The sequence below is a fragment of the Zychaea mexicana genome (assembly GCF_025766255.1).
Source record: "Zychaea mexicana strain RSA 1403 chromosome Unknown BDB00scaffold_1, whole genome shotgun sequence".
Taxonomy (NCBI): Eukaryota; Fungi; Mucoromycota; class Mucoromycetes; order Mucorales; family Lichtheimiaceae; genus Zychaea; species Zychaea mexicana.
This window is the reverse complement of record NW_026516664.1, coordinates 313,506-329,189: the sequence shown is the minus strand read 5'-3', so window position 1 is coordinate 329,189 and position 15,684 is coordinate 313,506. Positions and strand designations below refer to the sequence as shown.

Genomic DNA, 15,684 nt, shown 5'->3' with positions numbered 1-15,684 from the left:
CGCTGACGTTTTTTTTTTCACTTCGCGCGCTTTCTTTTTCTGTTTAAACACAATGTCCATTCCTTACCAACCGTCGTTGCAACCTAATGGGTCTTACCCAACAAGTGCTGGTGGTATGCCAATGGCACATCCACAGCAACAACAATTTCAACATTATCAACAACCATTTGTTCCGATGCCGTACATGCAACAACAGCAGCCATTACCACCTCCACAACAGCAACAACAGCACTTTCCACCAATGCAGCAGCAACAGCAGTATCCAATGCATCACTATCCACCACCGCACATGCAAGGGCGCGTTTCATATCCTCACCCAATGTTTCCGTCACAAATGGTCAATAGAGGCTTCTCGCACAATATACAAGGCGTTTTTTCGACATACCCCGCACGATTAAAGCAATCTGAAGACAACGCGTTGTTATTGCCCAGCAGCTACCTTACAAACAAAAAACCACGATTTGCTCCTGAATCCGACGATGATTTCGACGATGGGGAGGATTCAGACGAAGGAACACCATCATCGGGCATGCGGACACGATCGGCTGTTGCTGCTGCAGCCACTGCCGCTGCTGGACGGACGTCAACGCCAGGGAGTCAAGGTCCACCACAAGCAGAACTTCGTAAAGTGTTGCGTAAAAAGAACCATATCTATCCTCCAGAGAAAGAACTTGAAAGGGCATCTAAGATGGAGGAAGTACTGGTGCCAATTCGGTTAGATATTGATTTGGACGAGGTGAAATTGCGGGACGCGTTCTTATGGAATATGAACGGTAAGGAGAGCGATCGTGCTCTGCATTTTCGTCGATGGATTACAAGGATCAGACAATGGACTGTGTTACTAACCCTCTCTTTTTTTTTGGCTTTTATCAGAGCAATTTTTGTCACCGGAAAAGTTCGCAGAGTTGCTATGTGAAGATCTAGAGCTTCCAGTTGTCAAGTTTGTACCGCTTATTGCTGAATCAATACGAACTCAAGTGATGGATTTTGAAGCAGTACATGAAGTTGAGCTACCTTCAGAGAGCATCCGAGTGGTGATCAATGTATGTGCTTTAATAATATACAAAAACGAACAAAAACATATTCATGCTAAGTTCGCTATTGTCTATTATCTAGCTTGATTTACAAATTGGCAAAATTAATCTGCGAGATCGTTTTGAATGGGATTTAAACAATACGTCGGACAATGCACCTGAAGTATTTAGCAAACAACTGGCGGCTGAAGCTGGACTGGGCGGCGAATATGTTCCCATCATTGCTCATGCTATTCGGGAACAGCTTTACAGACACAAGAGGCGATGGGTTGACGAGGTTAGCTTTCTTTATATAAAAGACTATTAAGTATCTGTATTCTGATCCATCTATCGCTGTCGCAATGTAGTCGCTACACGAAGAGCTTGCCGAACCTCTCTTAAACGGATTCAGAAACATAGAAGACGCAGCAAGTTGGGCACCACAGATGGAAGTACTATCGAATGAAGAATTGGAGAAGTTGCTGATTGCTCAGGAGCGTAACATGAGGTAAATACACACATTACGATTACAGCGCAAGCCGAATTATAACCTCTATCTTTCTTATTTTGTAGACGTCTGCGTCGAGAAACAAGATTTAAGCGATCAAGACGACGTCTATCAGCGACACCATCTCGACGCCCTCATGGAACACCTTAAAAATACAAGACCAACTACAATGCATTCAGTCCCTTTTATTTCTCTGTACATACGCGACAATTTGGAACGAAGATTAATAATAATATTATCATTGTTATTTAGAACTACAACTCAAGTTAATATTGCTGAATCACAGCTTACAAAATTGGTTGGACACAAAGGGAACACGAATTTAAGCTTGTTTGTGCATTAAAATCGAAACGTTTCAGCGTGGAGTCTGCCAAGCAATTCTTGGACTTGACACCTTCTATTACTTTCTTTTCTCTTCTTATATGCACTCCTTTCTATTATCATTATGATTTTGCTAAATTACATCCTCACTTCACTTTTCTCCTGGCGAGGTCTTCTTCTCGTCACTCTATTTTTCTTCCTTTGGAGGATCTCTCGAGATTACCCTGCATGGCGAATGCGGCAGATTCAAAAGACCCAATCCCGAGCTAACCATGTCAAAGGCACGACTTTGAACCAACAGCAGCCACAGCAGCAGCAGCAGCAGCAGCGATCCCAGCATGGCAACGTAAACACAAATCTCACGAAAAGCTTCGACGAAAGTTACGACGAGCAGATCGCTGAACAACAGCGAGAACAAAAACAAACCGAGAAACCAACAACCCAAAAACAACAGCTATCTATTGTACATTATGTGCTGGCAATGCCATTAGCAGCAGTATATATTGTTGCGCGTGCTTTACTAGATTGCATTCGCGGCTCAGTCTTTTGGACGCTTTGGTTTATTGAAAAATCAGCACCTATGATTGACGCCTGGCTTTTTGACAAAGTGACAGTCTGGCTACCAGCAAAATACGCACAGTGCGAGCAATGGTGGACGACACGCGGCGTGCATGTCTGTTATGAGACTCAACAGTATGCATTGTACACAGCCATACCCGCGACCATCCATTGCATCGACCATTTGTTTATCGGGATAGTCCACTTTTATCGATGGACCCACAAGATTTCGATCCAATTCGGTGATGCTTGGCAACGTTTTGCTAAGCAACATGACTGGAAACAGTTGGCTTCGGATATGGCAAATGTCTGGACCGCGGTTGTCTGGAAACCCACAGTATGGACAGTTTATCGGTTCTACCGACTGGGTGTCTTGCTCTACTATGGCAGTCAACAAGTGCTGCGATCCATTAAAAACGATCTCACTTGGCTCGCAACCATAGCCCTTCCAACAATATGGAGTTTCATCAAGGCGACGCGGATGTACGACTGGGTGAGCCGCAGTGCATCATGGACCAGCATGCAGATGAAATGGGTAGTGGCTAGAGCCCTGGAACAGGTTGCCTTACCCTTATTACGAAACGCGCGATGCGGGATCATTACGACTGTTGATTTTATTGCTTCAGTAATTGAGTCGCATGGCTTTCAAACGCGGTTACAAAAAATGAGAACCGTATTTTTTTCGAACGTCGTCTGGCTGATCGAAGAACAAGCAGGTTTCTTCACCAACAACGTCGAGCTCTTGATGCCGTGCATCGCCTACTTTACGAACGAGATCATGCCATCATTGGCAAAGGCATACAAACGTCTAACAACAATGTTATGGGCATTTTACATACGGCAAATACGCCCTGCCTTGATCAGCGCTTACTTTTTTGTCCAACCAACTATCATTGCGTATTACAGGTTCGTATCCGACACTGTATCCGACCCTATTATCGCCGTGTGGATGTTTGCACAATCTGTTTCGTCGAGAATATGGGTTGCCGTCCAGCTTCATGGTCACCATACTCTCGCAGCATCCATTCGCAGCATCCAGCAATCTGCGAATCACACATGGCTGCTGAGTAAGCAACTTTACGTTTACTTGACACTGTGGATCGAAAAACATGCACCGTATATTCTCGACGTGTTTAGCAAAGCATGGGAACTTGCTGTTTCGAATGGCTGGGCACTCGTGCAACTCGATACAACCGAAATGAAGGATTGGGTAGTCAAAGTATCCGCGATGACCTTTGAGTCGCTTGAAAGAACTCTTTCTGAATGGATCAAAGAGCAATCACAGACCAGCTACACCGCTACCAACAAAGAGAAAGCAAACTAGGAAACCTCATCCCACCAACTTTATCTATCCCTCATTCATCTTTCTCTACCCGCCAACCCAAAATGACCATTTTTTCCTTGTATATACCCATATCTGTATCATCAAAACTATTCGCCCCCTCACAACCGTTCAAAAATTACTTGAGGCCTTTGTATGTACACCATGCTGAAATAAAACTAATCCATATTGCGTTCAAGCTCGTCCAATGTTTAAAGATATCTTTAAAACAAATTGCATGTAAGCAAATCTATTAAGAAACGTGATATACCCAAAAGAACAAAAAAAAAACTTTGGTGGGTTGTTGGGTGGGGAAAGGTGTAAAGAAATCCGTTCATTTCGGTGATCAGGGTTGTGCATTTACGTTGTGTGTGTGTGTGTGCTAACAATTCGTCAATGGAGGTTTTCTTAATGCTGTTAAAACATTTTAGTGGTGTTCTTCGCCATGACCGTCATCGTGGTGGTGATCCCAAGGATGTTGCAAGCCCTACACAATTATTCAGTGTCAATAAACCGAAAGTCACTCAAAAGCAAACGGCTGTTTTGTAGTAAATTCAGATATATTACCAGCAAAACAGGACCGTCCTGCTTAGCACGGTACATCATCCAGAACCACATGCTAGCGCCAAGGGTCTTTCCGGCAAATCGGTGCCAGAAACCAGCAAAGTGAGGGTGGAATCCAAAAGCAGAAGCGCCAGCCATTGAGAAACGTATATAATGAAAGGAAATCGGGTGTATTGAGCTTCGCGGAGCGTGTTTACCTCTTTCCCTCGCAGGTTGGAGTGAGCCAACAGTCACACGCTTGGTTACACCGCTGACGGGTTTTTCTGGATTTTTCATGCATTTTTTTCACCTAACATCCGGGTGAATAAATCATCGCTAATAAATAGTATTCGTAAATTTGAAGAAAAAAACCACATGTAAAAAAACTCTTTATTACTTGTTAAATGAAATTTACGAATATCTAGTTTGTGCGTGAGCATTAATGGTTTTTGATACGGTAGAAAAAGGAAAGGAATGGAGTTTGTTGCGTGCGTCGAAATGGAAGTTTACGTTAAACAAAAGAAAAAAGTCTTAAACGAAATAAACATATAAAGGATATCTTTATGCTGTAAAAAAGCAAAATATGATGGATGGTACGATGACTGTATGGATAACTGCTTGGCCGTCTTGCAGCCAAATTATGTAAACAAGAAGGATACTCGTTAACACGTTACAGAAGTAAGGAGGAGGAGGAAAAGATGTAGTAGATGAATCAGTTAAGGTTTTAATGAGCTGCTGGACGTCTTTTTATCTTGTCCTTGTTCCGTCTCTGCGAAGAACGATAGGTTCATACGAGACATGCCGACCTGGATACGTGGCAAATCGTCAAATGAGATAGACTCCATAGATGCTTTGGCCCCAACTTCTAAATCGTCGTGTCCTGCTGCAGTAGTTGCAGCTGAATCATCTGAGCACCAGCTCTTGGCATCTCCGCGTAGCGACTTTCCATTTGATTTCTGGTGTTGCTTACTGTCATACTGTTGCCGATGATGTACATTGTAACTTAGATTGTAGATGGCACGAATTGAGTCCGAGGTATCCATGCTGTTGTCGATCTTCTTAGTTGCTGATGACGGCACGATTGCTGCTGATGGGAACTTTGGTTTTTGATATGGCGCGATGGATTGCATGGTCGATGACTTGCTGTCGGCGCAAAGGGCAAAGGCGCTCGCTGATTGTTTTGTAAAATAAGGGTTTTCAACGGTAAATACAGATGCATGCATTGACGATCGTGTCAGCGTAAACAGTGTAGCTAGGATGACCAGCAGCCAGCCACCAACAGCGGCAAATGCTTTGGGTTTTCGTGTTAGTCGCATTCTTCATAATTGGTTGCGTCACGAAAAGATAATGTAGCACAAGGTCTTTGACAGCACATACCGAGAACGATCGAGTAATTGAGTAAGTCGCATGCTTGGCCGTACAGTTGTACGAATTCTGTACCATCCAAACGGCAAGGAGATGAAACTACATGATAACAAAGGCAATGACGGTTTTAGGCTTATTCGCTTCGTTTTATCTTATGAAGTTCACAACCAGGACTACTATACTCACCATGGTAATTGGTCAAAATGATGGATGTTGCTGAAGCCCACAGAGCAATGAGAATGACGCCAGTTGTCATTTCTGACGCCAAGATTGTTTTGGATGGTGCGAACGGACGATTATCCATCAATTGGAGAAATACGTGGAGGTGAAGACATAGTAAAAGCGAAGCGCCAAGTAGCGAAATTGCTCCCAGGACGACCAGCAAATAATCTTGTGGGCCAGGATTTGACGCAATGAGGCCCTGGCTGGAGCTACTGGCGACGTTCAGTGCGATGGCGTTGAGAACGATGGCAGCTATGCTTATCCATTGGACCATCACTAATAACGTAATATGGGCGATAGCGTCGTGTTCTGCTTTAGCTGCCATGGTGCTTTGTGGAAGGAGCGACAAAAGAAGAACAAGTAGGAAGTTGAGAAATAAGAATGAAGTAGTTGCAGAAAAAAGAGCGGCCGTTTGTGGATAAAGAGAGTGATCAAAAGGAGAGTACCTCTTGGGATTTTACTCTTATTGTTATAAACTACAAAGAATGAAAAGTGAAGGAGTGACCGGGACACAAGAAAAAAAGAAAAAGCAAACAGAATAAGAAGAAACAAAAGTAGGTCGTCTTTATTTTTATTGTTTATGGACAACTTAAAACGCGGTAAACAAAAAAAAGTTAAACTTCTCCTCACTGGCGAGCACTTGTTCCTTTATGTACTGAATATAAAAATTGAGCATCATTTTCTCCCTGGCAACATATAAAACAGTAACAGAGAAAAACGGGACAAAAGAATTACTGCGCTGAGGTATATAGCAAGTCCGGCATATCGGGAATGTAATGTATGATAGACAGAAGGTGACGGCAGGAATCAAACCATTACTTGTTCTAAAGGAAGAAGCACAGCTAAGTAAAGTTTGATGACGATGAGGTTGGCGATGAGGAGTAACAAGAGCAGGACAACAACAACAACAACAACAACAACAACAAAAACAGCAGCAGCAGTAGCAGTATATAGTATTAGTACTATCAGAGGTGGTGTTGTTGCGTAAGGTAGCATGCATTATAATTGAAAACACATATAATTTAACCGCATTTGTTGCTCCAAAGATGATAGCTCTGTGATTCGCGCGTTGGATAGATTGAAATTTACGTTTACTTTGTGTCGTCCTCTCTCCACTAGAGCTCCACTAGAGCTAACCAAAAGGATTTTCCTAATCCCACTCTTCTCCTCTCTCCCCTTTTTTCGCTTTCTTTCCTCGTTCCCTGGGTGTCCGGCCATTTCTTCTTTTTCGCTTTTCCTAGCGGAATAAATATATCCATACCGTTGGTGTTCCTGTTTCTGTGCTGCTCTCAACACACGTGCGTATATTTCTTCAGGAAAAGGAGATTGAATGATGGTACAAAATAAGGTACATTAACTACAGTGGTCTCACATATCTAACTACATATGGTACGTACAGCTATCAGGTATGTCACTATTGTTGTTCCTGCTGTTACTGCTGTCAATTCATGAGATACTACATCCTACGTGCATACCATTTGATCGCCCCATGATCTTGTCTTTTTAATCAAACACTAGTAGTGCAGCGCATGGTCCTTAATTGATGCATGCACGTCTTATCCATCACAGACTAGCAGCTGCTGAATATGACACAATTGCTGAAAAGAAATGTTAGGAAAGAATAATAGTATACTAAGTATAGGAGTACCTCCATGCTATTCCCAAACTGACGAAGATATACAAAATATCATCAGAAGCAACAAAAGAGGTATGGTGGACGCAACGTAAGGAGATGTACCTTTTTTTCCCTGTTCAGAAAAAGGTCCAGAATAATCTATCGTGCCGACAGAACAAATTATGTACGGATAGATCTTCTAATCTCGAGCTTCCACACAGACACGTACATACGCCGAAAAGAATTGCTAAGGTTATTTCGTCTTCCTAAAAAACATGTAGACTTTGAAGCAGGAACATAGGATATTGCGGATCTAGAGGCGATTTTATAGATTAATTATATATACGCAAAATGATATGTACACATGATGGGTTTTGCTTTAGGGTATCGTCGCTGCATGCTTATCCTTGTTTCTTTGCCCTTCTAACCACGAAATTCTTGCATTACGTTCTAAGGTGAAACATCCCAGTACGTTAGAAAGAACTTCTTCCTCTCCTTCCTTAAGCCTGTCCCCTTCGCTAACCGATGAAAAGGAGTATGTTTTTACCTCGACAACCTCCATGATTTCGTCGATTGTTATTTTATTTTTCTTGTTAGTTTGAGCAGCCTTGTTTGATTCTTCTGCCAATCGCTCAATAAACATGATATAATTCATATAGATCTGTGTGTTATAAGAACTGCAGATCAGCTAAGTGTAAAACAAAAACTAAAACACGATGGGCTAAAAAAATACCAATACCAACCAAATGCTCTACAGAAGCATCTAAGACCATATCCGGTGGTAAATGTCTTTGCATGACTTTGCGAATCTTTCGTGCTGGGTCTTTTACCATCTTCAAAGTGAATAAAGAGCAGACAGCAACACAAACTTAAAATTTCGTGCGTGCTTCATTGTACACGCAGCGTGTCGGAGACGCAGGCAAACGCGTAAGACGCGTCCTATATCAGACTCACCAATCCTTTGCAGCCTGCGGTTCACAACATTATTGACCGTTATTTTGACTGAAGTATAGTCTCCAAAAGCATGCTACCATGTATACATAGCGAGTAACTTGGTTCTATACTACGACAAGTGGGCCATGGTACTTGTATACGGTAGTACAAAATGCCTTTGCTCGTCGGGTAAAAAAACATTCATGTGATGCAGCGTAACTGTGCACAGTATAGATAGTAGCTGTAGGATATGCTTATACCTGGTGCTTCTTGGTGAAAGAAGAAAGATACTGTACATCTGTTACTATGTCAACGGCGTATTAACTCCTACGTGGCATTGCTAACTCTTGATCTAGAAACAAAAGATCATGATATCTGTAGTAGGCAGTACGTATTGTATCTTATTATTGCGCAAGTCAGGTGGCTCCTTTACACGGGTTATTATACGCGATGAGAGTAGTCGAAGGGACGATCTTTCTCCTTCTCGAAGAACAAGCCAAGAAAGTCGAGAAAGTCCCTGGGGAAAACCTACTCTTAAGGAGCATCTGGAGAAAGTACATACATGAAGAAAAGTACGTAATGCGCGTTTGCATCTCGCGTCGGTAAAATGAAGAAGAAAAAGAAGGCAAAAGATGAGGTGAAGTGTAGCTTCTCGGAAAGCTAAAAGAAGAGCATACATACACACATGACATAAGTGTAAATTTTATCTTTCTTGTTGTCGGTACTTCCACAAGTAAGCACATGCGGGCTGGTAACGGGTTTGAGCCGAAATGCAAAGAAAGAAAAGAAGGTTGTATGCACAGTGTGACAAGGTAGTTCCACCCGTTTCCGCATTGCCAAACCACTTGCAATAGCAGAATACCTGTCAATGGCAGCAACTAGCGTGAATGCACACCGAAGGTGCCTGCTGCAGTGCTACAAGGCTATGTTAGTGTAGGCCTGTCGACCTGTGAAGCTGGGGCACACTTGCAAACATGCCAAAACCAAAGGCAGCATTGTCGATCAGGACCTCAGACCATTGATGCTACCACCATCATAAAGATGGAAGTGAGTAAGACACGCTCAAATTGACGAAGATTGATTACTAGGAAGATTACAGGACTTCCTTTTTTGGGAAGATTGTGAGGAATCTGAAGAATCAAGGCATGAACTTGGTTTGTCTAATTCATTCAGAAAAATAAAGTCAAATTGTACTGTAAAAAGTTCTAAGGATTGCCTGTGAGCGTCACTCGTGTTTAGAAGCGTAACAAGATATATGATTAAGGAACAGCAGACGAAGCGCAATGTGTCAAAAGCGTGATTTAAAATGGCACAGCCAACAGCGCAAGTACAGAAACGTAAAATGGATGCTGATTTTACTACGATTTTAATTGGGAGAAAAAATTCAGTACATACAGCTCCATTTAGCAATATCTATATTTATTAGTAGTATATGTAATAAGCAAGGAGTTAAACAGTACACAAAAATAAAAGGAGTGGAGGATTCAATCGGTCAATGCACAAGCACACAAAGCGGAGATCATGGGTGCGCGCACCCTCCGATCAATTGTCTATCGATGGAATGGGCTACCTTGTACATATTAGCAGGCGACATATCATTTCACCGGACAACCCATCCACGTAGGCAATAGACTGGGCCATTGCCTGACTAAAGTCAAGAGCGATGGACAACCGTAACCTACGATGTGGAACGCCCATCCATATACGATGGGGATCAAAACTTATGAGCAGTCACAATGGTGAGAGCTTTGAGTGAGTGGGTGTGAGGGCTCTTAACTTTCTCCCTCGCTCGCTCACTAGTAGGTGCCGCTTTCCCTTTTCTTCTACCACGAGCTTGCGTTCATCTCTGTTGAAAACTTTGTACATTTATTTTCTTTTCTGTGTTGCCCTCATTCGACGCTTACAAAGACGAATGCTGATCGTATTCTTCGACACCTCTCTCCTTCACTAGTATTGACGAATTCGAAGATAAAAACATATACTGCAACACACACACAATCTCTTTTTCTCTTTCTTTGCTGTATCGACTCTATATTATCAACGTAGCGCTCAATAATCGCAATGGCTGGTAATTGTCCATATACCCTTAACTAATACTTGCTATCTTACTATGCAATCGGCATTCATTCGGGAGGATTGGATGGAGCGCAACGAAAACATTTTTTTTGTTCTTTCTCCTTCAAACCTGAAACAACGAGGGCCATTTTTTGCGTCGTTATCGGTGCGTATCTGACCCGGTTTTTTTGTCATTATATATATAAAGAACTCGGCTTCGATTTTACAGACGAGCACGACGATTTCAATGCGGGCAATACTGTCTTTGGAACGACTATGGCTGAAGACGAAAAGTCGACGTTAACGAAAGCAACAGCACCAAAGGTTCCAGAATTAGCAGAGTCGCCAAAGGATATAAAAGTGACTGTAAACAATGGTAGCAACGACGACGACGACACCGAAGATACACCGTCAATAACACAGCATGAATCGCCAGCATATAACGGCATATCAATTCCTGAGACTCGAGAACTAGAGAATAGCAGCAATACCCATTATAGCAACAACAGCACGGACTCTCACCCAAAGGACGATGATAAGGAACCGAACGAAACCGTCAAAGTGACAGAGCAAAGCAAAGATTATGATGATGAGCAACATCAAGAAGAATACCAAGGTCAAGATGAATACCCGGAGCCTACACCTGCCGAAGGATTTAGTACAGATTCATTACTACAAGTCATGTCAGAAGGTTCGTTTCTCTTCAACAGTGGTTCTTCCTGGGTCAAGATATTTACACTTTAAACCTTCATCTTGCGCTTTGTAGAAGTCTCTGCCGATGATCTTGAAGATGAACTAATAATGGACGACTCGTTGACACCTATGGAACGTATTTACATGTTTAACAAAAGTGACATGATAATTCACAGGTAAACACAAAACGGTTTTGCTTTGGAAGTTATTCAGAATAACTAAACACAGCAGCTACTTGTCTTTATGCATATAGATTACTTGTCGCAAAGGAACTGTCAAATACAATTTACGAAATTAGCGTATCTGAAGCTGTAAATTATGTGCTTCCTATGGTGTTGAAAATATGTACTGATCCGGACGATACGGTGCGTGAGACAATTATCAGCGAATTTGACAAAATAATGATGTACTATTATACAGTAAGTATGAGGAATCAATGGCAGCGATGTATGAGTTGGAAGGAAGGATGGGAAAAAGTACAATGGTTAACTGGCTTGGGATACAGAATGCACCGCCCCTCCTTGACTCAGCCACACAAGAACAAAGGTCGCCATCCACACAACAGCAAACAAATGTTGAAGACGATGCCCAGAATGCACCTGCTCCAGCGCCGTCGTCGTCACTCCATTCGCAACACGAAGAGCTGGACACAATCTCTGTTCCGGCACCGGCTGTTGATACACCTACCGAAGAATCAACAGAGCGTCAGATAGGTGGTAGTGACGATGATGGAACGAAGGAAAATCTTCAGCAGCAAGAACTTAATGATATGGAACAAGTTCATGATGAAGGCGAGGATATTGACATTGAAGACCAAAAGGTATCATCCACAACCTCATATTCCACGATTGATGCGGAAGATGCAGCCAGCGACAGTTCTTCTTCACCGAGTGGGAGCCGAAGGCAATCTGAATCTGTTCATGATGGGTCAAAGTCAGCCACGGATAACGACAGGGGATCAGCCTTGCACATTCCTCAGCACGTGTTCGCCCCGCTCTTGATCGAGTTTCTCTTGGATCAAAATTCGAGTCTGGCTTCTTTGGCCCAGCAATGCATTGTATCCGTGGCAACTGAGCTTGCTTCAGCAAAGAGAACTGAAGACGAGGGGCTGCACAAAAAGCTGTTGGATGTTGAGATTTTCGAAGGCGTGGTACTGGGTCTAATGGCAATTGTGAACAAGTCGTCGCGACAGTCGGACAGTGATCAGTCTCAGGATGGTTCAGGGAACCAGGATGGTGTATATGACGAGGCGTCAGGATATATGAACCATCATCCATCAGCTGACGAAATCGATCAGGGCGAAGTTAATCTTGCAAAAATGATGTGTCTTTCGGTATGTGCTGTATATCCAGTAGTCTTTCTCCAAGAAAAATGACTGACATTTATTATGCAATAGCTCATTTCTGCATTGGCTAACGTGCTGGGACCGGAACGCTGCACAAAGCGTTGTTTGCCTTTGGTTGAAAGCATGGCAAATGACGGGATGTTCTATGTACGGAAAGAGGCAGCAGCAGCTATTGGTAGTCTAGCAACCGTGGTGGATCCTCAAGTTGCTATGGATCGATTGGTAAGGCACATCTAGTTTGTTCTAAAAAAAATCGCGGCAATGCCTACTATTTGTACATGATAACCAACCTCAAGTCATCTATCACATGTGTACAGATGCCTCTTTATCTTAATTATTCGCGCGACACCATTTGGCACGTCCGCCGCTCGTGCGTTCTTACTCTACCATTACTATGCGGTGTCCTCCCTGATGATGTTAAGAACCGTATTGCTGTGGAAGGTGTGAAATTATTCAAAAATGACGTTTCACGAAATGTACGAAACACGCTGGCGGAAATAATTGGTGAATTAATAGCGAAGTTCCTGCCAGAGGATTGGGAAACAACGGGAAAGCCTGGCAAGGTAAATCTTAGCGAAAGACAGACTCGGCATCGCGGGACACACATAGAAAACAACATCGGGCTTTAGATATTGACTACGATTTTTATGTAGGTGCCAGAGCCATTGCTCGAGTTTTTCTTGTCATTGGGTCCAAGCGCATCTCCAAACCAGATGTATAAACTGGAAACGGATCGTGCGATCATATGTGCCTACAACTTTCCTGCTGTTGTTCTCACTGCTGGCGCAGATTATTGGGATTCGCATCTGAAGGACACCTATCTTAACCTCACAAAGGATTATCAAATCAAAGTACGACGTACTTTCGCATATTCTTTGCACGAAATTGCGCGAATCATCGGGCCAGAACGCACAGAACGAGACCTTGTCCAGATTTTTGCGCTTTATTTAATGGATTTAGACGACGTCAAGCAAGGTGTGTTGGAGCATCTGGCAGAATTCCTTGGGACCTTGGCAGTCAGCTCCCGTAACGAGTATATACCTATTTTGACGGAAGTTTGGGATGGTGTCATGACAAACTGGCGTTTGCGCGACATATTGGCTGGTCAGTTGCGCGATATCGCCCTACTTTTTGACGCCGCGCGCGTGGTTGAACATATTCTGCCTCTGGCAATTCGAGCTTGTCAAGATGAATTTGCAGCTGTTCGAGAGACTGGCGTGGAATCTGTAAGGAATCATTTTGAAAGAACTGACTGATGTTCGTGAAAGTATCCTCTTTTATTAACAATCACTACTCTTCGTTTTAGTTCCCTATCATTCTGGATATTGTAAAGCGTGCTGTAGATGAAGATGGTGAAACATTGTCACAAGCAGACCAAGAGAATGAAGACAGTATTGATAGCCGTCGTGAATTTGCTCTGGCGCTGTTGAATCACGTTATGGAGAAGTTGGACGAGTTTGTACGATCCAGCTCGTACCGCGGTCGATTAATGTATGTACACACACCTGGAATGCAATATATCTTTTTGCTGCGCCGCACTAACTGACAACATTCTTATCGCAATGGATTTCTAGATTTGTACAGATCTGCAGAGTTTTGCTAGAAGCCGGGATTTGCGCTGCTGATTTTGCATCTTTCTTCCTCCCAAGACTTGTACCGTTGGCTGATGATCCCGTAGTTAATGTGCGCATAGCAACCTCGCGCACTATTCGTGCTATTCAGATCCACGGTAATTAATAGTTAGCAATTATCAGTGGGTGGTTCTTTTCCACCAATAGTCTTCTGTCGGCTGCTAATCGAATCGGTTTTGCAGATGCTTACCGTCAAGAGCTAACAGAACTCGTGCTCTCTGATATGATTGGTGAACATGATATCCAGCCTGGCTATACCCTTGACCAAGCTCTTTACCACCTGGCAATGGATAATGATCCAGATGTTCGATCATTCGTGATGGATTTAGTTGATCTCCAACGTCTGGAGCACGAAAAACAGATTCGGGAGCAACAGCAAGTTGAAAATGCAGGCACGCCTATGCAAGGTATAGAGGTTTCGCACGGTCCATCAACGCCCACCGAGTCACAGTTGGAAGATGAGACGGCGCCAAATGCAACAGAAGCAACGGGTGGAGAGGAAGGTCGACATCAGGATCATCATAGTGACAACGACGGCGACGAAGATGATGAAGATGAAGAGCAAATGACAAGCGCTGGTACACCAATGGATTGCAGTGCAGAAGGGGATGAAGAGCACGAGGACAGCAAAAGGGAAAATGAGGTGTACATTAAGCATGATCATGATGAGGACGAAACAATGACAGATGCTGAAAAGCACGATGAATATGATGACGCCCACAACAATAGCAACCATCATCATCATCATCATGACGACGACCACCAGCCTTCGATGACCGAACAGCAGCAACAAACGCATCAAGAACACCAGCAGCAGCAACAAGCACCGGCTTCGCCAACGCATAACCACGAGCAAGTATCACCGAATTTGGCGGACGATAAAGAAAAGGACGAATACGTGTACCTATCCAAAAGCATGGTACATCAAGATGATTCTCCACACACACCATCATCGTCTACTGCAACTGCACCTCAACCACAACAATCCAAGGAGACTGCATAGAAAATGACCGCTCTTCACATCTCATTGCACATAGCAAGCCACAACACGCATATTATATATAGTAGCCCCACCCCCACCTCTCCGTATATATAACTATCTAGCAAAATCATTACTACTCTTTTTCTACTAGTCCTTTCACTTTAAAAAACAGCACCCTCTCTTAAACTCTTACTGCTATTCTTTCCTTATCTCTCTCATCTGCTATTCCTTTGCTAGATATGTTTCATTATATATAACTCGCACACACTTTTTTGTGCCCAATCACATCCCCCCATCTTGACTCCACCTCTTCACTTTCACTCTCCCATTTTGTGATGTAACTCTTCTTCCTCTTATAGTTTTCGTTATCTGTGTACTTACACCATTGTATTCAGTAGTGCTTCTTTCACTCAATCAGACAGTTTTCGGTTATATATAATATATTAATATTTTTTTATTACTCGGTTGACTTAAAAATATAAAAGGTTTAAGGATGCAGCAAGATAGAACAATAATGAAATGCAAAAGAAACAGCTTTTGCACAGCAAAAGTTGATGTCGGATGGAATGGAGTGGACGA

General features: G+C 43.0%; 6 protein-coding genes across 6 annotated transcripts; 3 read left to right on the top strand and 3 right to left on the bottom strand.

Annotated features, from left to right (window-relative positions):
* Window positions 1–52: 52 nt before the first annotated feature.
* On the top strand, window positions 53–1,671 carry BDB00DRAFT_866398 (uncharacterized protein; the record flags this gene model as incomplete). Its single annotated transcript, XM_053126223.1, has 5 exons — window positions 53–773; window positions 874–1,043; window positions 1,117–1,311; window positions 1,382–1,521; window positions 1,587–1,671. The coding sequence occupies 5 exons, from the start codon at window positions 53–55 to the stop codon at window positions 1,669–1,671; spliced, it is 1,311 nt and encodes a 436-aa protein (XP_052985790.1).
* Window positions 1,672–2,077: 406 nt separating this feature from the next.
* On the top strand, window positions 2,078–3,724 carry BDB00DRAFT_866397 (uncharacterized protein; the record flags this gene model as incomplete). Its single annotated transcript, XM_053126222.1, has 1 exon — window positions 2,078–3,724. One exon carries the CDS (start codon window positions 2,078–2,080, stop codon window positions 3,722–3,724), a length of 1,647 nt encoding a protein of 548 aa, XP_052985789.1.
* A 192-nt stretch (window positions 3,725–3,916) lies between these two features.
* On the bottom strand, window positions 3,917–4,455 carry BDB00DRAFT_794339 (uncharacterized protein). Its single transcript, XM_053121295.1, has 2 exons — window positions 4,289–4,455; window positions 3,917–4,208 (listed from the first exon to the last, which is right to left on the bottom strand). The coding sequence occupies exons 1-2, from the start codon at window positions 4,421–4,423 to the stop codon at window positions 4,149–4,151; spliced, it is 195 nt and encodes a 64-aa protein (XP_052985788.1). The 5' UTR covers window positions 4,424–4,455; the 3' UTR covers window positions 3,917–4,148.
* A 525-nt stretch (window positions 4,456–4,980) lies between these two features.
* Window positions 4,981–6,176, bottom strand: BDB00DRAFT_866395 (uncharacterized protein; the record flags this gene model as incomplete). The annotated part of the gene is made up of 3 exons (XM_053126221.1): window positions 4,981–5,555; window positions 5,642–5,728; window positions 5,816–6,176. 3 exons carry the CDS (start codon window positions 6,174–6,176, stop codon window positions 4,981–4,983), a joined length of 1,023 nt encoding a protein of 340 aa, XP_052985787.1.
* Window positions 6,177–7,541: 1,365 nt separating this feature from the next.
* BDB00DRAFT_794337 (uncharacterized protein) lies at window positions 7,542–8,335 on the bottom strand. The gene is made up of 3 exons (XM_053121294.1): window positions 8,210–8,335; window positions 8,014–8,127; window positions 7,542–7,916 (listed from the first exon to the last, which is right to left on the bottom strand). The coding sequence occupies exons 1-3, from the start codon at window positions 8,297–8,299 to the stop codon at window positions 7,890–7,892; spliced, it is 231 nt and encodes a 76-aa protein (XP_052985786.1). The 5' UTR covers window positions 8,300–8,335; the 3' UTR covers window positions 7,542–7,889.
* Window positions 8,336–10,540: 2,205 nt separating this feature from the next.
* Window positions 10,541–15,362, top strand: BDB00DRAFT_5104 (armadillo-type protein). Its single transcript, XM_053117660.1, has 10 exons — window positions 10,541–11,145; window positions 11,221–11,323; window positions 11,401–11,566; window positions 11,653–12,480; window positions 12,544–12,714; window positions 12,810–13,055; window positions 13,146–13,718; window positions 13,799–13,983; window positions 14,067–14,221; window positions 14,306–15,362. The coding sequence occupies exons 1-10, from the start codon at window positions 10,731–10,733 to the stop codon at window positions 15,124–15,126; spliced, it is 3,663 nt and encodes a 1,220-aa protein (XP_052985785.1). The 5' UTR covers window positions 10,541–10,730; the 3' UTR covers window positions 15,127–15,362.
* The last annotated feature ends 322 nt before the right edge of the window (window positions 15,363–15,684 follow it).

Bases quoted from the DNA above. Each gene is read 5' to 3' on its own strand.
- BDB00DRAFT_5104 (XM_053117660.1), top strand. From the start codon at position 10,731: ATGGCTGAAGACGAAAAGTCGACGTTAACGAAAGCAACAGCACCAAAG. The intron at 13,719-13,798 runs GTAAGGAATCAT...TCTTCGTTTTAG, and splicing joins GAGAGACTGGCGTGGAATCT to TTCCCTATCATTCTGGATAT. The intron at 14,222-14,305 runs GTAATTAATAGT...TCGGTTTTGCAG, and splicing joins TCGTGCTATTCAGATCCACG to ATGCTTACCGTCAAGAGCTA.
- BDB00DRAFT_794337 (XM_053121294.1), bottom strand. From the start codon at position 8,299: ATGGTAAAAGACCCAGCACGAAAGATTCGCAAAGTCATGCAAAGACAT. The intron at 8,128-8,209 runs GTTGGTATTGGT...TATAACACACAG, and splicing joins ATGCTTCTGTAGAGCATTTG to ATCTATATGAATTATATCAT. The intron at 7,917-8,013 runs GTAAAAACATAC...GTTTCACCTTAG, and splicing joins AAATCATGGAGGTTGTCGAG to AACGTAATGCAAGAATTTCG.
- BDB00DRAFT_794339 (XM_053121295.1), bottom strand. From the start codon at position 4,423: ATGGCTGGCGCTTCTGCTTTTGGATTCCACCCTCACTTTGCTGGTTTC. The intron at 4,209-4,288 runs GTAATATATCTG...ATAATTGTGTAG, and splicing joins AGGACGGTCCTGTTTTGCTG to GGCTTGCAACATCCTTGGGA.